Source organism: Manihot esculenta, chromosome 6, assembly GCF_001659605.2.
Source record: "Manihot esculenta cultivar AM560-2 chromosome 6, M.esculenta_v8, whole genome shotgun sequence".
NCBI classification, from domain to species: domain Eukaryota; kingdom Viridiplantae; phylum Streptophyta; class Magnoliopsida; order Malpighiales; family Euphorbiaceae; genus Manihot; species Manihot esculenta.
Window position 1 is genome coordinate 29264621 of NC_035166.2, and position 21427 is coordinate 29286047.

At 34.2% G+C, this 21427-nt stretch overlaps 3 protein-coding genes across 7 annotated transcripts; 2 read left to right on the forward strand and 1 right to left on the reverse strand.

Moving 5' to 3' along the window:
* The first annotated feature begins 949 nt into the window (after nt 1-949).
* Nucleotides 950-4054, forward strand: LOC110617402 (zinc finger A20 and AN1 domain-containing stress-associated protein 8). 2 transcript variants are annotated; one of them, XM_043957387.1, is made up of 3 exons: nt 950-1117; nt 1235-1300; nt 3096-4054. In XM_043957387.1, exon 3 carries the CDS (start codon nt 3108-3110, stop codon nt 3621-3623), a length of 516 nt encoding a protein of 171 aa, XP_043813322.1. In that variant the 5' UTR covers nt 950-1117; nt 1235-1300; nt 3096-3107; the 3' UTR covers nt 3624-4054. The 2 variants fall into 2 exon arrangements, with proteins under 2 accessions (XP_043813322.1, XP_021615843.1); XM_021760151.2 differs by having other exon boundaries at nt 952-1117; nt 1235-1306.
* A 510-nt stretch (nt 4055-4564) lies between these two features.
* On the reverse strand, nt 4565-12906 carry LOC110618027 (AP2-like ethylene-responsive transcription factor PLT2). 4 transcript variants are annotated; one of them, XM_021761032.2, is made up of 13 exons: nt 12814-12906; nt 12522-12667; nt 10830-10930; nt 10538-10736; nt 10066-10441; nt 9842-9924; nt 9728-9736; nt 9554-9642; nt 9395-9468; nt 9228-9278; nt 9062-9138; nt 8104-8885; nt 7916-8063 (listed from the first exon to the last, which is right to left on the reverse strand). In XM_021761032.2, exons 4-12 carry the CDS (start codon nt 10683-10685, stop codon nt 8158-8160), a joined length of 1635 nt encoding a protein of 544 aa, XP_021616724.1. In that variant the 5' UTR covers nt 10686-10736; nt 10830-10930; nt 12522-12667; nt 12814-12906; the 3' UTR covers nt 7916-8063; nt 8104-8157. The 4 variants fall into 4 exon arrangements, with proteins under 4 accessions (XP_021616728.1, XP_021616726.1, XP_021616725.1 ...); XM_021761036.2 differs by lacking the exons at nt 7916-8063; nt 8104-8885; nt 9062-9138; ... (8 more) ...; nt 12522-12667; nt 12814-12906 and adding exons at nt 4565-5335; nt 7442-7603; XM_021761034.2 differs by lacking the exons at nt 7916-8063; nt 8104-8885; nt 9062-9138; ... (8 more) ...; nt 12522-12667; nt 12814-12906 and adding exons at nt 4565-7138; nt 7442-7603.
* A 6988-nt stretch (nt 12907-19894) lies between these two features.
* Nucleotides 19895-21427, forward strand: LOC110616882 (serine/threonine-protein kinase UCNL). The gene has a single exon (XM_021759394.2). It carries the CDS (start codon nt 19966-19968, stop codon nt 21262-21264), a length of 1299 nt encoding a protein of 432 aa, XP_021615086.1. The 5' UTR covers nt 19895-19965; the 3' UTR covers nt 21265-21427.

Consider the following 21427-nt stretch of genomic DNA (forward strand, 5'->3'; position numbering starts at 1 on the left):
TCCTTTCATATCAGTTTTTTTTTTTAATAATAATAAAAAAATTAGTTAATGAAAAGTATTTTAGGGATGAAAGGTAAAATTAAGCAATTATTAATCGAAATGGCTTTTTCTTTTTATAAATAAAATATGTTTTTAGAATTTAAAAATCTTATTTATATATTATATACAAATTTATAATATTCTTTATTATTTAAATTATAATTAAATAATAAAAAGAAAACTATTTTCTTATAAAATATTTTCTACAAAAAAAAATATTTTTCTTATCTAAATTATTTTTGCAAAATAAATGAAATCTTAGATTTTATTTATTTATGAAAAATAATTTATATGCATAAAATATTATCTATAAAAAATATTTTCTGTCAAACATGTTTTTCATTAAAAATATATTTTAAAAAAAAATTATTTTCTATTATTTAATTAGTGTTGAAAAAAAAAGAATATTTATAAGTTTGTATATAGTAATATTAATAAAATTTTTAAAATTTAAATATTTACTCTTTTAAAAATAAAAAATATTTAATTTTTTAATTAAAAATGTTTTTTAATTAATTTTTTTGAATGTCATAAATATTAAAAATATGTAGATATTTTTGTATAAAATATTTTCGAGGCTTGAAGATGTGGAAGAATGGGCTGATTAAATAGCCCAAACCTCTTTGTGGGTTGATGGGCCTCAACCCATTGAAATAAATAGAATTTAAAAATTACTTTTTTAATGGTTTTTCATTTACCGCGATTATTAATATTTAACCGCGATTCCTTTTTCACACCAATCCACCATCACTGGATAACTACTGCCCCCTACAAGTTTACATCCCCCGAACATGGCAAACCCGTTATTTGTTCACCCTTCCAGGGACAAAACAGGTAATTCGTACCTACACTCTTATCCAATATTTGTTCGACACGTCACCCACATAATAAAGATATTGGCAGAGACGGGCAGCTCCTCTTTTAAAAATCAAAAGGAAACTAGAGAGAGAAAATTAGAAATTATAGAAATCTCTCTAATAGTAAGGGCGGTCACCAAACGCCTTTCTCTCTCTCTCTCTTTCTCTCTCTCTCTCTCTGTGGCTTTGCTATTGTCTCTCGCTCTCCCCTTTGCGATCTGGTACGGGTTTTCTTTTTTGTTATTTGTTGTTTTTTTAATTTTTTTCGGGTATGATTTGAGTCTCTTTGATGGATTTGTGGATTTGATTATATAGTTGTTCTGCAATGATCAACGCAGGTCTTATCTGATGCAGTTTTGAGGTTAGAGATCGGTTCAAGGGAATCATTTCCGGTTGCAAATAAGGTTCAGGTTCGTGTATGTATGCGTGAGTGTGTTTGCGGGCGCGCGTTCACCTGCTTGTAAAATGATGTTTTTTGGGTATTTGCAATTTTGAGTCTTTTATTAAATTTTGGCACCTTGAGAAGTGGAGGACAATATCAAAATGTTAGCGTCTTTGTTATCCTGTGAGACAATATGGGTTCTGTTTATGGCCCTGATATTTTTTAATAGAGTTCATTTGTCGCTACTAGTGATTGGACTTCAGCATAGATTTTGGGTTTAGTTTTGTGATTCAATTTGGTTATGGATTGGGTGAGATGAGGATTTCTGTATTCAAGTTGGGATCTTTGCTACATTTTATTATGTAAATAGTCTGGGTTACGTGTCTGATGTTGCTGGTTTGTTGCATAAGCCATTTTATTGCTGTTAATTGTGTGGCTACTAAGATAGCATATAGGTAGTTGCAGTTGAGTTGGATAAGAGCTTTAGCTGATAGGATATATGAACTTACAGATATGAAATTTGTTAATTGGACTCGGCAATCCTGGATCTTTCTAATGGTGTAATTCTATACCCGGTGGGAATGAGGAACTACTCATATGGCCCACCCAAAGTCTTCTATGAACTGTAATGCTCATTGGGTTTGTTTTCTATCGAGTGAAGCCCTTATTGCTCATTGGCGTCAGTGCTTGGAGTTACTTTTCTATTGATTGAAATACTTATTGCAACTTGGCTTGTAATTCCATACTATATGGTTCATATTTAGATCCAAGTAGTCCAAGGAAAATGTAATAAGATGTGAAGTATCTTCTTGATTTCTCTCCCAGAAAAAAGTTGTAGGTCAACTGAACTTGTGGCATTTTGTGCTCGCTGAGGAATTTTAATGTCCTAGTAAATAGTGTTGGCACTTACAAATGGAATATCAAGTAAAGGGAAGAAGTGGAATTGTTCTGTATTTTGTTTTTCATCCAAATATTCTAAGGTTTTCTTATATGCATTTTTAGTTAACTTGATCTGTGGAGGCAATTTCCACAGAGAGCAATGCCATTATCAACCCAAGATTCTGCTTATCTTTTCAAAAGACAAAAGCTCATTTTCAAATCATCAAATTTCAGAACTGCTGCTCCTGCCACTAGACACCAGTGATGCAAGTCAGCAATTGGTCAGGCAAACAAGACCATAATATATGTGTTCAGCCTTATAGGCTTAGACTAGTTTGTCTTGATTATTGAAGTTTTCTCAATTTGCAACATGAAGTTCCTTGGTCTTTTTGTTATAAATTTGAGCATTTTATATCTTCTTTCTCACTTTCTTCTTACTTTGCTTATGTGACTACTTTGAATTCTTGTTTCCTACTCTCTTCTGAGTACTCTACAGCAACGTTTTGTTAGCCTCACAAACTAACCTTATATACACAGCTTTAGAAATTAAAATCAAACTAAGGTCATATTACAGCTTGTGAGAGATAGAGCTTGTGCACATGTAAACTTAGAGATTTGACATATATTTCATGTGTTTTGTATGTCAGAACAGCTGCCTCTTTTTTGCCAGATATTGAATTATGTATACCTGTCACTTCTTCTTTGTTATGTGTTTCTGGTAATTGTGTTTGAAGAAATTGTGCTTGGAATGGGAACATATATTTGGGTATTGTTTTACTCATAAGAATTGCTTCTAACGAACTGGAATGTGGTTTTATGCACGTCAGTGAAGAAATCGACGATGATTATGCTATTAGGATTTGAACCAAGCCTTCAGACCTTTTTTTGTTTTCATTATCACTTTCATCTGTCCTTGATATTCAATGATTTTTGTGTAGGAGAGTTAAAAGATGGATCATGATGAGACAGGCTGTCAAGCTCCTCCTGATCGTCCAATTTTGTGCATTAACAATTGTGGTTTCTTTGGAAGTGCGGCCACAATGAACATGTGTTCTAAGTGCCACAAAGATATGCAGCTGAAACAGGAGCAAGCAAAGCTTGCTGCATCATCTGCTGGAAATATTGTGAATGGATCATCAAGCAACATGGAGCAAACTTCTGTCCTTGACACTGTAGATATCCAAGTCAAAACAGTGGAGTCAAAGACCATCTCTGTGCAGCCATCCTGTGCTTCAGCACTGGGGGAGAGTGTTGAGACAAAGCCAAAGGAGGGTCCAAGTCGGTGCAGCTCTTGCAAGAAACGAGTTGGTTTAACAGGGTTCAAGTGTCGATGTGGCAACCTTTTTTGTGCATCTCATCGCTACTCAGATAAGCATGACTGTCCATTTGATTATCGCAATGCTGCCCGTGAGGCTATAGCAAAAGCCAATCCCATTGTCAAGGCAGAGAAGCTTGATAAGATCTAGATATATGGGTTAAAGTTTCATTTACTGAATTTGATGATCATTTATCTCCGAGGCTTCTGAGCTGGCCGAGTATCTTATCAGGTGTTCTTTTTTATTGTTGTGTACGGCACAGCAAGGCAGCCTAGGACATCACTGCAATATGAAGAACTCTATCTTGTGATTGGCGAGAGTTTATATGTTGGCTCCAGTGTTTTTAAGTCTAAATCTGTGCTGGTTTGATGAACTTCGTGGTGATTAGATTTGTAATGTGTCATCCTGTTTCATATGGCATTTCTCTTGTAGTACGTCAAAATGGCTTGTGCAATTTCTAGCTGATATGTATGGAAGTCATCCATAAACGCGCATGAGCGTAGCTTTGTAAATTTTAATTGTGGCTTTCATGGCATTAAATCTCAATTCCTTGTATGGTATGCAATTCCACTATTTCCTAATTTCCATTTTCAAACGTTTCTTGGGATATCAGTTGTTGGAGTTGTGCCTAATGCTAAGTTTATTGATTTAACTTTACGTTCCATCTTTGCATCAAGGCTAATGGTTCAAAAAAGAAGTTTATTTAATTAAAAATAAATTAATGGGAAGGAAAGTAAAGGGAGGAGGTGTCATTGTACAAATGATGGCTGGAAGCTAGTTGCTTCACCTTGCCAAAGAATTGCACAAGAGCCTATTGGTAATGAAGGCCAGAGGATTTTCCCCTAGCAAAGTCCAACACGTTAATACAAATCCGCCATAAGAACACAGAAAAACCATGCCACTGATGACATTAAGTCGCCAAAAAGCAAAAGCAGTAAAAATGAGAGGAACGGAATTAAATGAAAAGCAGCCTCCAGAAAATGATGACGATAACCCTTTCATTTTGATAGTCAATAAAACCACTTCGCCTTAGATGTAAGATTTTAAAAATTGAATGAAATGGCAACACACGAAATCAACATATCCCCATCTGCATCATACTAATTCAAAGTTTTTTATTTCAAGAAAGGGGTCAAAATTTGCACAATATCCATGAAAAATTAATCAGTCGACGCTCCACAGATTGCATTTTTATTTCTTTTCAACTTTCTACTATTGAGATACTCCAAACCGTTGTGTTGCACAAGGTTAAATTGAAAAATGAAAGTGAGGGCTACAGGGCAATTCCTCTAGATTCTGCTTCAAGATATTTGCAGATCCTCTCCATAACCTCTCTACCCTTGGCACTATTCTGCAAGAACTTCTCGACACAACGTTGTTCTATCTTCTCTGCCATTGATGCCAATGCAGATAATGGCTTGATCCTTATACTTGTCTCCTGCTGACAAAGTGTCCACTCGCTAGGATTATCAGGGTGAGGGTGGTAACGGATCTTCTCCTCAACTTCTATGAACTTCTGGAGACTGATGTTACGACTGGTAAGCTGCATTGACTGAGTACGGGCATCAACAACTGTTGACTCAACACAGTGACAAATGTCCTGACCAATGATTTTACGGATGAACCATGGTCCAGGAGCATGCACTGTCACAGCACGAGTTGTGTAAAGCTTCCCAGACTCACGATCAAGCTTCCAGTTCAAAGTGTCAACTTCAAGTACATGGGAAAGAATCCGCTTGTTCTCAGGGTCAGTAAACTTGCGCCAAGATGCAGAAGTTACCCTCTCCCACGGATGCTTGTACACGTGCTCTTGCTTGTATGCTCTTACCATGTTTGATTTGATGCTCTTCACTCGTAAAGAACTTAGTAAGAATTATTCACAATAGAATGAGTAACACTAAATACTCAAAACTTGATACCCTAGTTATAAACTTGTAAAGATGCTAAACAATAATTGAACCAACAAATATTTCAGACAGAATTTGATATCCTGAAAAGCATCTGATAGATCATCTCCTAGTATAAACATCAAAAACCTCATGACAAGTAAATATAGATTCTGCACTTGCATCTGTATACAGCTGCCACTCATATCATTCAATAGAACAGGTTCCAGGGCAGTGCTAATAATTCCAACAATACAAAAATGCAACTAGAGAATTGGAGCTACAGATTACACTAGTGGTACTGTTATGCCACGGATGAATAAATTATTCCCACATAAAAAATATTCCATTAAACACTTAAAAGTGCAATCAAGGCTTTTAAGTTCCAATTATAAAATGCCAAATGTATTTTGAGCCCACAAATTTTATTTAATGATTTGTAATTAAATTAATTTCACTAAATAAGCTCATTTGAATATCTGTGAAATAAATTGGCCAATTAAAAAATGCCATGTCACCCAATTGAAAACGACAAATCAATCAATAAGATGGTGACACTTGTCAACAGCCAACTGGGATTTTCCTCCCAAATCCTCTATAAATAAAGAGGTCCTCCTCCTAAAAAGGGACAGAAGGATATCAAATTTCTAGCCACAAAAACTCTCTCAAGACTATAAGCTACCGACTCCAATCAGGTATCAAGACTACGAAATCTACAAGTCCTTTCCAAATTGACGAGGTCTTCTCTACTGATCCAAGAATGAGTTTTTCAAGTTTTTGAATCACAAGTATCAAAGGAAAGAATCTACCAACTCTACCGAACTTCCAACTAAGTTTCAAAACTATCAAATCTATAAATCTTTCTTCCCCGAATCGAAAAAGTTTTCAAGCTTTGCAAGCCTTTGAATCATACAAGTAAAAAAAAAGATTCAAAGGATCGAGTTTCTTTGTCTCAATAAATTCATTGTTAGAGATCGAACCCGCTTTCTTTCATTAAATCGATTTTTGTTCACATTTTCTTTATCTTTAATTTCAGATACAAAATTTGTGAGTACAATATGTTTACATAGAAAGCAAAACCACAATTGACAAGTAATTTTTTTTCCTTTTTCTGAAAAATGAAGAAATTTCATTGAACATAACAAAAGTAAACAAGCAAATTCAGAAAGATTCAATCACAGCAAAACTATCTCAACACCAAGTAAACCATAACTGAGAAACTTAAAAATTCCAGAACAGTGTTTCATGAGAAACCAATAATTGAAAAGTGATGATATATAAAATATAGCATGCCCTTAAGATTCAAACAAGTGCACACTCCCTAAATGAATATAGACATGGGTAAACCCGAATGAGCAAATGCAGGTCAATCCACTCGCTCAATCACCGCCTGGTTTGAATTCCAATTGTACAACATTCATTAATGCGCAGGCGATCTCATCACACCATATTGCGTTTGATAGTGAGACGAAATGGACTCCAGGACACAAGCCAACTAAGCATTAAATAAGTTAATTGCCCGCAATATATGAATGACCTGACAGAAGGTGACCTGTCAGAACATCATGACTGTTGAACTATGTATGATGATGAGAGAATATATATATAGAAACAGCTCCTTAGGAAAATAAAAATAAAAAATAAAAAAAAGAACTTCAACTTTGTCTTCAACCTCAATACTACCTCCATTACCACTCTCAAACACTTCATCACCGACCCGATTCCACTTCACACCACATGTCAAGATCTCCATCTTGACTACCCCTGTGGACCTTAGAACTATCAAAAACGAATTAACACCCATAGATTAATTGGAAACCAATATCAATTGAACTACAACCGCCATCCAAGGCTTTCAGAAAATTCAACAAAAAATTTAAATCACTATCTCACAAACAGATAAACAATTGAAAATCATTCCATAAGAAATGTGACACACACTGTAGACTCCTAAAAGACAGATGCCTGCATTTGTGGGTTTGCTCTACAGCATAAATATGATAATAGCAAATTCAAAGAGGAAAAACAAGACCCAGAAAAGGGAAGATATCAAAGATTAGAAGAAGAGATAAAAGGACTCACCTTGGTTGGAGAAACAGTGAGGAGCAACAGCGACTAGAAGCCTTGAAGAGATCTCACAGGGTGGAATAGGAAAACAGGCCCTAATGTGAAATTTCGATGGTAGTGAGTAATGTCTGTGTGGTTCGGCGGAGTACGTGCTCCGCAATTCTCTTGCGAGAAAAGTTGAATTTTTACCTCTTGCTAGGTTTATAAGACAATATTGCCCTTTTTATACTTTTTTTTCCAAGATTCCAGTGATTTTTTTTTTCTGAAATAAAAATTCGAGCGATTATAACTTTATTATCTAATTTTCAAACTATAATAATATATAAATAGAGTCACAAATTTAATTATATGTGAAAGAGTAAAGTGAAGAAAAATAATGAGACAGATGGAATAAATTAATTTTTATTTAATACATTAATAAATAATTTATTAAATTTGTTACTCTATTATTAATATAATTAAGAATAAGAATAATTTATAAGAAATCAGTTGAAAGAAGGGATAACGATTTTGTAACAATCTGGAGAAGATGGAGACATTTTAGCATACAAAATTTGGGTCGTAAAATTCACCCATAATTAAACTGAATCTCTTTTCAGTTAAAAACCCTATAATCTCTTCCCAACAATAATTAATGAAAAAAGAGCCCCTCTTCACCGCTTCTCAGAGAAGCTTTCATAATCCTGTTGCCTACTCAAAACATTAAGAAGCATACTAAAAGATTAATTAGGCTAATTATTCCACATTGTAAAAACTCCAGGATTTGATCCCTGAACTGAGTCTCCAGACCAGCTGCCATAGCCACCTGAAGGCATATCATAATCCACCTTAACAAGAGCAAGTTCCTCCGCGGATCCCACTGCATTAGACCCTGCAGAATTTGAAGCCATACCCAGTCCACTTCCCAGATATCCACCACTATAACTCCCACTAGAACTTCCATTGTTATCGATGATAGATGATGAAGAACCCATGTTGAACAGCCCATGAAGCAAAGCTGGATTCTGTATGTAACTGTTATAAAACTGAGGGTTTTGGCTCGACTGTTGCAAGTAATTAGTCCCAGATTGCTGGTGTAACTGAAGCTGTGTTTGAAGGTAATTTTGGTGGAACGAGGCATCTGGGGTGTACTGAGAAACGTCTTGGTTTTGTAGGGTTAGCAATGGTTGGGGTTGTTCAAAAGGTGGTTGCATTAAAGAGTAAGCTTGAAGCCTGCTGGAGCTTGAGCTTCCATATTGAAAACCTGAGCCAAGAGCTATCATTTCCTCTCGTTTTCTTGAAGATTCAATTGCTTGAGCCTCCTTCAGCCGCTTGGCAGCTCCTCCCCCGATTGGCAAAGTATTGCTTTCAAGAATGCTCTTAACATCATATCTACTCATGTCGAAGTTGGTCACTGCATTCAGCCCTCTGAACTTTATTGCTGCAATGTCATAAGCTTCCGCAGCCTCCTCCTCAGTGCCTATATTATTAATTCACTAATTTGAGATTATCGCAGAATTTTATGAATTAAATGAACAATACTACAGAGTTCGCGAAGACAGATGTAGCTAACACTAGCTTGCTAGATTCTATAATTAATTAATATTCAAAGAAAAATTTATAGAAGAGCGCATGGAGAGATTTTCAATGACTTACTGAAAGTGCCCAAATAAAGATCCTTGTTTCCTGCAACTCTACCGATCCTTGCTTGCCACCTTCCATGTTGGTGATGCCTGCTCAACAATAATTGATAAACGCAATCAGAAAAAGATCAGAGAAGAGGTAGGGAGGAGAGGGAAAGTGTGCTAGACATCGATTTTACCTTGTAACTCCTCGATACATGGATGCACCCCTAGAGAAGCCACTGCTCTTCCTATGGTACAGCAACAAGAAAATCATTGATTTGATTACTTAAGCTCAAGTTAAAATCCATTAATGTAGTTCATCTATAAGCAGCTAGGGCACGTGTGGGGTTGAAATATCATTTACCTTCTAATGGATGCCACAAACTCTTGTCTGGTCATGTGCTTCATTTCCTCTAATTCCTTCTCATAATTACTAATCTAAAAGAAATATATAGAAGACTGTGAACTTGGTTTATGCATCTTGTTTTTAGCTTTATTAAATGTTTTAGAACAAGAAACTCACTGGGAAATTGGTGGTGGTAGATGTTCCCCAATACTTTAGAGCAGCCAGATCGTAAGCCCTTGCAGCTTTTTCTTCTTTGTCATAACCACCTGCTCAGACAAAAATTATAAGATAATTTGACATACAATTGCCACGTGCTATAAAAAAAAAGTTACGAAAAATGTTAGAACTTACCTAAATAAACTGCAAGCAAATCACGAATGGCGAAGGGCAATGAAGATAAAGAGGAAAAGTCAGTACTCAATGAATTATCAACCCTAAAAAGGATATGATTCGTATTCTTTATACCTTGTCGTCCTTTCCTAGATTGGCCTTCCCTTCTACAGCTGTTATCCCACAAATGAGCTTCATACCGTCCGGTCCAACGATGTCTACATGTCCAAAATTATCCATTACAAGATCCTAAGTTGATACATTAATTATATTTCATAGTATAAATTCATTAGAAAAGAAAAACACTGAAACACAGTGATTTTACTAATTATCCATGGTATATAGAACATGAGCTCCACCTTGTTACCCCACGATATATGGATGTTCTCTGCCCGAAAGTGTCTAAAGTCCTTCTTGGGGCAGCGGCTTCAACTGTGTTATTGCTGTTATCGCCGCTGGTTTCACATGTAGAAACCTTGCCGCTAGCACTGCCCATTGATAACGTTAATGACTGTAAATTGCTTGCATTTTCCTGAAACTCATAGTTGCTCGAGGCGGCTACTACCGTGTTTTGCATTGGCATCAGACTACTGCTTGGAAAGATATAGTCAGACCCGTTAGCCTGAATCTCATTAAAGGCCACAAGATCTGATTGATTCTCAGATTTGCTCACGCCAAGAAAGTCTGCAACTTTTGGAACTTCACTGCCTCCGTGGGTGTTGACGAGACTCCACTCTGCAAGATAAATTAACAAAGGAAACAAAATAAGTATATAATATAAGAATGAAGGGAGAGATACAAACCTGGGTGTGGCATGGAAGAGAGATATACCATGGGTTTGGAATGGGTTGTCCAAATTTTCAGTGACTAACCCTAGAGAGAACTGTTGAGGATGAGAAGTATGTAAATGGGATGGCAAAGAAGAATGAGTGGGAGAAAGGGGAAAAGAAAGCCAGTTGTTTGAATTCATGGAACCCATGCTTCTTTCAAAAAACACTATTTAATTCTCCTTCAACAGATCAAAAGTAACCTGCACATAACAAAATCACATTCAGAATAGGAAATCTTGATATAAAGGGAAAAAGAATCAATGCATAGAAGAAGTTATAGAGATTGGATTTACAGTTTTATAGATTGATACCAGGCCTAGGGTTTGCACTAGTTAGCTCTCTATCGCCCTCCCTCTCTCTCCCTCGCTCCTTTCTCCTCTCAATACTTACTTACCTGAGAAGAATGTGTTAAGAAATGTGAGAGCAGAAAGGAGGAGGAGAAAGGAGAAAGGAGAAAGGAGAAAGATAAAGAAGTTAAAATGAACCGCTCTCTCTCTTTCTCACACACACACAGAGAACCACTGAGAGACACACAAATCAACCAAAATGTTCCTTTCTAATCACCCCTTTTGCAATGGTCATTTTAAGCGGTCTGACCATGAACACCATTTTCTAACACTTAAACCAAGTCATCATCATACTATAATAATACATTAATGCTAGATTATCTATATACAAATAAGGACACGAGTGTGATGATCATATTAATATATAATTTCAGCGCCTTTCAGTCTCTGTATTGAGACAAACCCACAATTCCAACTGGAAAAATCCAACTATTACTTCTCCTTCTCTCTCTCTTTATAAAAAAATCTTTCCTTCTCTCCCCACTTGGCTTATTGGAACTCTCGCCCTCGTTCAGTGCAATACATGACTCCTCAAAGCCCAGCATTCCCACACTCTGCAAATCATCTCTTAGTCTAAGCATCGACCACTCTACGTAAAGTCACCGATCTCTCTCTCTCTCTCTCTCATCTTCAAGAAACTAAGATTGAAAATTTATAAATGTATAAGACGTTCAAACCCACAGAAGATTTCACATCTCTCTCAACTGGGTTCTCATCAAAAGCCAAATTTGTAGATCCCCGAGTCCCTGCATGTGTTAAAGATGCATGTGTACGGACATGAAATAATTTAATGTAAAAATCCGACATATTAAATATTAAAAGTACCAGAGAGAGGAGTAAGAACTGCCCTCACTCATTCAAAGTAGGACCAAATTAACGTTATACTCGGTAAAATATTTGGGTTCGAAAAGAAATTAAGAAATTCTTTTATAAAAGATTTCGTTTGGTTCCCCAAGTAGAAATCTGTTGACCACCTAATTGATCTTCGTGCCCCGTCAAAAGCTAAAAAAACTATACAATAAAATAACTTCTTAGTCATGTTCCTACACACACACGCTACAGAAGGCTTGGCATGTTATTTTTTAATCGCCTGTGCCCTTTGATTTCTAGCTAGGCACTGTCTAATAAGATTGAAAATCTCAGCCATCCCTTTGTGCATACTCCTCCTTAGATTCTTAGCTATTAATGCCGTCGATAAAATAATGAGTCACAAAGCTCTTGAAACTCCTGCTTGAGCTCCTGCCTCTTCTAAATCTTTTGCATGTGTATAATACTGACTGTTTTCCATGTCAGTACGTACATATATCTTTATCCTTGCTTTTATTTTTTCATAGGCATGCTTATATAAATGAGTGCAATTACACATATATGTATATTTCAATATTTAAAGTGAAAATGGGAAAGAGTGCTACATCTGATCAGGATTATCTTCTTCTTTTTATTTTAAAAGATTCGGGACATTCAGATTTGGATACCAATCGTGGCCGGTGAAACTTTGTTTTCATCATTAATTTAGAAACTAAACTACTATCAGAGAAGTAGAGTTCAGGGTTTCTGATAATAAAGAATATAAACCCACAACAATAACAAAAGTTATACTGTACTCTTTTTTAATATAAACAGAGGAAAAATCTTCACCTGCCATTGTTGATGATGACACAGTTCCCCCAAAATTCTTGAACGTATATAATATATATAAGACTACATTGACTGAAGTGCATCACTACAAGGGAGCAGGACCCACGTCTCTCGCTTCTTTCTTCAAACTTTTCGACTCTAATGCCCTACAAAAAGCATTCAGAATCCTATAAACCCAGAGTCCACCCAGTTATCAGCAGAAAGATCATAAATGAAAGGAAGGAAAAGATCTTCAGGGGGTAAAAATGACGAGAAAAAGAAATATGAGGCTTAAAAGAAATATTTTACTTACAAGCAAAATCTGAAACCAAACAAGAATCTCTCTGTTCTTGAAAAGCGTGGATAGCGAAGAGGGTTGATTAGGCACCGGCCATTTGCGGTAAACACATTTAATCTGAGGGTTCACGTCGTTTCAGATATTGCGGCCAGATGCAGAGGAATGTGACTGACACGTGTCAGTTAAGCCTTTTGGCTTTTATTGAAAGTTGAAACCAGGTGTGCCGATTATCCGGTTTGCATGCTTGCACAAAAAAACACAAAATGGAAGCAGCTTTGACCATACCATGACCATGATCCCGGTGCCATTTCTTCTTTATTACTATATTACCCTTCCCTCTAATTCACCTTAATTAGCAAGGTTTGATTAATTACCCATAAATTTCATCCGTCTACTCATACAGAGTAGTAATTTATTAATTAATTTCTTAGTATATAAAAAAATAAAATTCAAAAAAATAATTTAGTAAATAAAGTAACGTGAGTGGAGAATATATTAAAAAAATTATTACTTTAACTATATTAACAACATTTTCTTAATATATATATATGAAAATAATCAAGTGAAATTTTGTGCAATGGAAGGAATATCAATTAAAAAAATAATCCACCGTTGGATATTATTATATTATAAAGAGTAGGTTTTTATACAATAATTAATAAACAACTAAATCACCTAAAAAAAAGAAAAATATCTATTCATTTGAAAAAATTAATTACTCAGATAATTAGTTCAATATCAATAATTATCTTTCTATTAATCTACCAACATAAAACTAAAATAATTAATAAAGAGACAAGTAAATCATAATATAAATTTTATGAAATTATAAAAGTAATTATTTTGTTCCGTAAATCTAAAAGTAAAATTGAAAAAAATAATTAATACTCTCTTTAATATTTTCAAAGTACCAAATAATTTTAAATAATTCAACTTTTTAAGAGTAAAAAATAAAAATAAATGTAAAAGTATTTAATAGCTTTAAAATAAATTTTTTTTTTACTTTTAAGTGTGAAATAGAATTAAGTGGGTTTATTTTTCTTTAATCAAAGATTTTAAATTTAAATTTTTATTCTTTTAATAAGTCTGCTCTGGTTTCAAAGTTTAAATGGTTTATATCAATAAATAAATAAATATTTTTTCACAAATAAAAAGTTATATTTATATTTATAGAAAAAAAAATCTAATTAGTATAGTTAAATTAATAAATTTTATATTATTTTTTAATATATCATCCATTCATTTTTTTATTATTAATTTAAACATAAAACTAATATTTTTTTACTTTTAATATTAAAATATATATATCTTATAATATTATTAAAAATTAAATTTAAAATAGGTACAATAAATTATTATATATGCTTTAATTGAGTTATAGGTTAGTAGCAATAATTTTGAGAACCATCCCATGAAATACAATTTAAATTATAATTTTAGTAAATATAAATTTAAGTTTTTATTAAAATATTATATATATATAGTTAAAAAGTAAATTTTATTTATAATAATTTTATATTTTAATCAAATTATAAATTAATAATATTAAAATAATAATTTCGTTACTGTTATTACCATTATCTAATTCTAAAATATAGCAGTGTAAAGTTCATAATTAAATATATAATTTAGAATGTATATAAAAAAGTAACTTTATTTTTATAAGATGAATAAAAAAGCTTTTTTTTTATATGATGATAGGAGTAATTATGATATATAATTAATATATTGCCCATATAATATATAATTTTTTTTTTATTAGATTAATTGTATAATAAAAAGAAGCATTTGTCACTTTTTCCCTTTTTCTGGGTGAAAATTTTAGTGTGATTTTAATTAAATCCAATTATACTAGTAATTGTGAAGTGGGATTGGACATTTCTTTGAAAATGGGAATTGATCTGCATATAATTCCTAATGTACGTTGGATGGATGGCTGTGATAAATTATATGCTCCAATTGGTCTGCAAAAGACCATATGTCCTTGAATGAGGGCATTTTGGAGCAAAGAGAGTCACGAGATTCCAGAGAAAAGTTTGAGAATTTCCAAGAGGTGGGAGGAAACGCCGGGAAAGTGCTCGTGTCGCCTCGAATCGAAGCACTTAGAAAGGCAAATGTAGTTGGAGGAACCCTAATGAGGTTAGGGTTAGGGTTAGGTTTGTTTTGAAACATCATAGATGCCAGCCCACACAATGCAAAAGACAAAATTAAACAAGGGATCCAAATTTTCATTAAATAAGCATATCGGACTGCTTATACGCATGCCAAATTTGTGGTAATTAAACATGTTGGAATGAAATTAGGGTTTTATATTTTTTTAAATGTTATTATCATTTTCATCTTCTTCTCTGCCTTTGGTTCCCTGTCAGAAGAGGGAAATACTGCATGCGAGGGATTATAAAATCACAATTAATTGAAGTACAGAAGCTCTATTTAATTAAGCGATGGTGAAATTTATAATTGTTATTGAATTATAAAAGTTGGATTCTTGAAAAAACCTAGGGTTCCTTCCCATGTTATTGAATTCCGGTAAGCCGCAACCTAATGACGTGTTAATTTTAGCATCGTTTACTCTTCATCAAATTCATAACTATCTCAGAAGCCAATGCCAAAATCTTCTACGATGGAGTACAATCTGGACATTGAAATGGGATTGAAGGAAATACCAAATTTTTAATGTGTGCATAATTAGTTTCTAATACCAAGTACTAGCCTGTTGTATTGAAGAATATTTAGTTAAGATTCAGTGTATCTCCAAACGTCATACTAAGAAAATAGGGCGAAACCTTTTAATTTGGGTATATATTTACAGAATATAAAAAGATGAAGGATGTTATTGTAATATTAAATTAATTCATGAAACTTGTAAAAGGCATGTGCATGTTTTCCTTCTTTTTATGGGGTTGGAGAGAGGGAGAAGTAGCCCACTGCCGAGGACTGGCTAGTCGTTGGGCTCAATTGCAAAATCCATTGGGTTTCACAGATGGATTGAGGAATAATCAAACTTTTGTTTACGAAAAGTAATCAACTAATCATATGAAATAAAATTTCAATCAGAGAATGTAATAAATACTCATAATAAAATGTACATGAACTCATTATTCTGACAACAATTGGCAAATGATAATATACTTGAACTCTAATAATTAAGATAAATAAGAAAATTATATGGAAAACAAAAAGGAAAAGGAAATAAATGCACCATTTTTTGTTTTTCTGCTCCCTCAACGTCAGGTTGTAGCATCAGCTAAGGTACAAAGTTGTTCCATTATGAAGTTGCAGAAAGAATCAGTAGTGGACACAGCAGATATCATAGACGTATTGGCTTCCATTACAAAAAAAAAAGACTGCAAAAAGATCAGAACATGCAATTACATCAGTGATATGATCAGTCAAGCTTGGTCCCAAAATCAACAGGCTGTATTTAAAAAAGAAAAATTGAAAATTATTATATAATTAGCAGTGAATTTTTCTATGGAAAAATAGTAAACGATAATTATTTTCTAAACATCTATGTTAATTAATTAACCTTTAAATATGTAATTGTTTAGTGTTGTTTTTTTAAATGAGCCGAAAACAAATTTGAAATAACAAAATAAATTCTTTGTGATGGTGAAATCATGGCCGACAAGCCATTATCATTTCCTTTAAAGTACATATGTTCCTAACTTTGACATGGGTGGTGGAATATAATTACTAGTTTTTATTTTTATTTTTTAACTTTCTGAGATTTCTCTCCCACAAAACGAAATGATGGCAGACAAGAACACATTTTATGAAACTTCAAAGAGCATATATATAAATAAAAAAAGGGAGGTTTTTTTTAAAAAAAAAAAAATTAGTTGGTGGGGTTATTATGTTTCAAAAACATAGCTTAAAAGTAAACAGTGATAAAGATTTTGTGCAACCTAAAGCTATAATATATGGGGTTTAGGTATTGGATCCTTTTCCAAAGAATTACTTGTATATTTATGGTAGGAGTTGGGAGAAAGATGCCAATTTGTAAAGCCCATCATGCCTCCTCTCTCTCAATCTACCTAATAAAAATTTAATCTTTAAAGCTGTATCTGTAATGATGCTTACAGGACTACCCAATACTGTCCATTACATGGCCTACCACCTCACGTTACCATTTGGGTTGCATAGCTTTTAAGTAAACAAAAATTACTTAAAGAATACAGTCAATAATAATGGTAATTACCCATGTCCTTGTAACTTTTGCGAGAAATACATTAAGCGATATATTATTTTGTGTAAATTATTAAACAAGCAATAGCAGGAAGGCCTTTTAGGCTAAGGAAGGTGTGAGCAGAAATGTGTCGAAGCCAAGAAGATATTTCACCTACAAAGATCCATGTCTAGTATTGATTACAGAGATTAACTTTTTTTTTTTTTTTCTCTTGAACCTTCTTTTTTGTATTTTAATTAATTAAAGAAATGTGATCACATTCTTATCTCTAAAAAGAAGCAAAAGTAGAGATGATAAATATGCTATACACGTGAAGAAGCACTCAGTGAAATCATATATATGGTTTCAGTTTCTATTTTGGATGATTCTGATATCAATAATGGAGAATGGCATTAGGCATGCTTTGAAACAAAGCTACAAGACAAAATTCTCCTCCTTTTCTTTTTTTTTTCTGACTTTATATGCATGAAAATTCTTTGTTTTCTTTTTCAGATGTTACTGCCTGCTCCAGTTATTATTCTGATTTCAAGACTAATAATTCCATCTTTTTTAGCCATTACATATAAAATTAGATTAAGGTAATTGCATAGAGTTTTGAAAATATAATGTTTTTAGTTTTGTAGGATAATTTTGGTGGGGATATTTACAGGTAAAAGTAGGTTTAACAGGATTAGAAAACTTTATTTAGAATCCTTGTAAAACTAGACAGCATATCTAAAGATTGGAGTATTAGGAAAGATTTGGATGACCCATACAAGAGAATCGAACCCAATTGATAATCAGATTTTGGTAGGTGATGTAATTAAGGGTTTGATCTACCTAACATCAACCCAAATCACCATACTTGATTTATAAGATTTCAAACTAATCCCACTTCTAATAATTAATTAATTCCGGTAGTAGATTTGCAAATCAAATACATAATTATGTCTGCCAATATACTTTTGTCAGAAGATAACTTGTTTAACTACATTAGTTTAAAATAAAAAATTAATTAATGCACGGCCTAGAAATTCTTTTGTATATACAAATAGCATTATTTATATAATTTAAAATTAAAATTCATTTATTAATTAGGACTATAACTACTTTCAAACCATAATTTTTTTTTTTGAAGTAGATAAATAGGATATAGAAATTTAAACATGACTGAACTAAAAATACGTTTAACAACCGTAATTATATTAATTAATTATTTTTTTAAATTAAAATAAGTCGTACAGGCCAGCATGATGGATAGTTGACATTAATTAACCAAATAATTAATTAATCACCCGTTGCTCCCGCAACTAGTAGTTTATGCAATTAACTAGATAATGATTTTAATCATAAAATCATGTAAACGTATGAACAACATATCAAAAATAAAATAAAGCATGATATTATTTTTATTTAAATAATAAAATTAATTTTATTAAATAATATTAAGGCTTCAAAGGGGAAAAAAAAGATATGGGAAGTTCGCTTTTTTTTTTTTATTTGATTTGTTTTTTAAAACACGCATCTTATACAATGGATTTGGCCAATCAATTATAAGCAAATAATCTTTGATTTATTGAGAAGCCAAACCCTATATGTAGGCTATATGCATATATATAATGAAGAGATCACATAGGAAACTACCCTAAATTTCTGAATTTTATTATATTAATTAAGCAAATAATCTTTTTTTTTGTTGGTTTATTCACTAAAAGTCAAATATATAGTAATTTGGTGGTATAGTGCAGCCCACATGACCCCTTAAATATATAATCCTAAGAACTCAATCATTTTCTTAAAGACGCTACACGAATCAAATTAAGAATAAATAATTAGTGATAACGGAAATTAAAAAAAAATTAAAAAAATGAGAAGGTGACAACATTATTAATTTTAAACAAGAACCCTAACTTCATCCCTGAGATGGTACGATCACATATTCTTCCCTTAGATCACGGGAGCTCCATGTGAATTCCATAAACCTACACGAATGAATAAAATTAAATCAACATTTTAGGTTTGTCTTTGGTTTTGGCTTAATTAGTACGTGCACTTGCATTTTATTTTTTCATTACATCCTTACACGTGTGTCTCCCTCTTATTTCATTTCCCCCCTCTCCCTCTTGCTTTTAGATAGATAAAGATGCCAACTTTAACTAGCAACTCATTCACTTAAGCCCATATGGGTAGCATTAAGTATGATTATACTCCTAATTATGTGTTGAATTAAGCTAATCATGCACATACAGTACACCCAGCAAGGACAGTCAAGCTGCCCTTCTTTTTAGATTGGTTTTTAGAAATGGGTCTCCGTATATAACTTTGATATAACTTGTTGTGCATGGTGACTTAGCTTTTTCCTTAATTATAAGACAAATCCAATTCCTTACAATCTTTGGAGTGTTTCTAATCACTTCTCCTATCCCATGCTTCCAAGCAATGTAATTTCCCTGTGTATTAAATATGAAGAAAATTAATAGATTTGAATGTTGGATGTTAATTGCTTCAACCAAGAATTCTTTTGTAATTTAGGTGTGTTTTAGTACATGTTTATATGCTTAACCTTTTAATTAAAATTAATCTGAATGTGGTAAAGTTTTTATTGTAAGCTCCGAAATCTTTAAAACACAGGAGAGGAGAGGACACCGGCAACAGCGAAGCTCGCCAGCTAGAATGTAAGGAAAAAGCGAGCAAGAGGCATAGGGTAGGACCCCATAAAGTGTGTTTGTCCCAAATTCGCCTTGGTATTAGGAAGCTTTATGCTTACTGATGTTGTGCAAAATAGTAAATCCATAAACCACTTTTTTTCTTTTTTTAAAAAAAGGGAAACAAAAAATGCCAAAACCCAAAAACAGATTTCATACTGACTATAAAAGCCAAAACGCAACACTCAACGCTACCCCTCTCTCTCTCTCTCTCTCTCTCTCTCTCGCCCTTTACCCCACTCTTTCTCTCTCAAATTCCTCTCCCTCCCTTTTTTTTTTTTTTTTTCTCTGAAAATGGACACACCTCCACGGCCAAAACAGCAACAACAATCATCATCCACGGAGTTAGAATTTGACAACCTTAGAGCCATCAAAGTCCTAGGCAAAGGAGCGATGGGCACCGTGTTTCTGGTTCACGACAAGACAGCTGACCCTTGTGCCCTCAACCCCTATGCCCTCAAAGTTGTCGAGAAATCCACTCTCCATACGAAATTCGAGGCTGACCGCCGAGCCCGCTGGGAGATTCAGGTCCTCAACAAACTATCCGGCGCGAACAGCCACCCCTTTCTCCCCCATCTCATGTTTTCCTTGGAGACTCCAGAGTTCCTCGCGTGGGCCGTTCCTTTCTGCTCCGGTGGTGATCTCAATGTGCTGCTTTACCGTCAATATGACCGCGTTTTCTCCCCTGCCGTCGTCCGCTTTTATTTAGCGGAGATATTATGCGCTTTAGAACATCTACACGACATGGGGATTGTGTACCGGGACCTGAAGCCTGAAAATATTCTCGTACAACAGTCTGGTCACGTTACTCTCACGGATTTCGACCTTTCTCGTACTTTAACAAAGAGGACAGTTAAAACCATTTTGTCTTCTGATGATCTTCGCCATTTTGATCAACCCGCGAACAATACCGGAAAGAAACACCATCATCTCCATCATATACCCTGCAGATGCCATAGAAGAAACTTAAGCCGGTGGCTCCCGCCTATCCTTCCCAGTAAAGATAAAACAGGTTTAAAAAAGGCCAAATCAGCCCGAGTTAGCCCCGTGAGTCGTCGAAAAGTCAGTTTCAGCAATGGAGAACGATCCAACTCGTTTGTGGGTACCGAGGAATACGTGTCGCCGGAGGTTGTACGAGGGGATGGACATGAATTCTCCGTGGATTGGTGGGCGTTGGGGATTCTAACGTACGAGATGTCATATGGAACGACCCCGTTTAGAGGGGAGAACCGGAAGGAAACGTTTCGAAACATTTTATATAAGAAGCCAGAGTTCATAGGGAAACGAAACGAGTTAACGGACTTGATCGAACGGTTGCTAGAGAAGGATCCAACGAAAAGGCTGGGTTATCAACGAGGCGCGTGCGAGATAAAGGAGCACGTGTTCTTCAAAGGAGTGAGGTGGGACCTACTTACTGAGGTATTACGGCCACCGTTTATTCCCGCCAGAGATGATTCTGATCTAACAGAAACTGCAGTGGTGGATATTAGGGGGCACTTCCAGAATTTGAAGGCACCGGCGTCACCTCTTCCATCACGGTTACCGTCACCGTCATCAGAGTGCCATAGAAAGATGTCGTTAGAGGAGTTTTAAGCGCACGTGTGGCAGTTGGCTCGTGTAAGAGTTAGTTAGTTAGTGTTAATTCTTTTTCGTATACATGATGATGATGATGATGACTGTATTTGTGTACATAAAATAATGGGTTGAACGTGAAAAAAGGCTTTAGTGGGAAGAGATTATTAGTGCTTCCATTCTA

Bases quoted from the DNA above. Each gene is read 5' to 3' on its own strand.
- LOC110618027 (XM_021761032.2), bottom strand. From the start codon at position 10,685: ATGGGTTCCATGAATTCAAACAACTGGCTTTCTTTTCCCCTTTCTCCC. The intron at 10,442-10,537 runs GTATATCTCTCT...TTTATCTTGCAG, and splicing joins CAACCCATTCCAAACCCATG to AGTGGAGTCTCGTCAACACC. The intron at 9,279-9,394 runs GTAAATGATATT...GCTGTACCATAG, and splicing joins TTTGTGGCATCCATTAGAAG to GAAGAGCAGTGGCTTCTCTA.
- LOC110617402 (XM_043957387.1), top strand. From the start codon at position 3,108: ATGGATCATGATGAGACAGGCTGTCAAGCTCCTCCTGATCGTCCAATT.
- LOC110616882 (XM_021759394.2), top strand. From the start codon at position 19,966: ATGGACACACCTCCACGGCCAAAACAGCAACAACAATCATCATCCACG.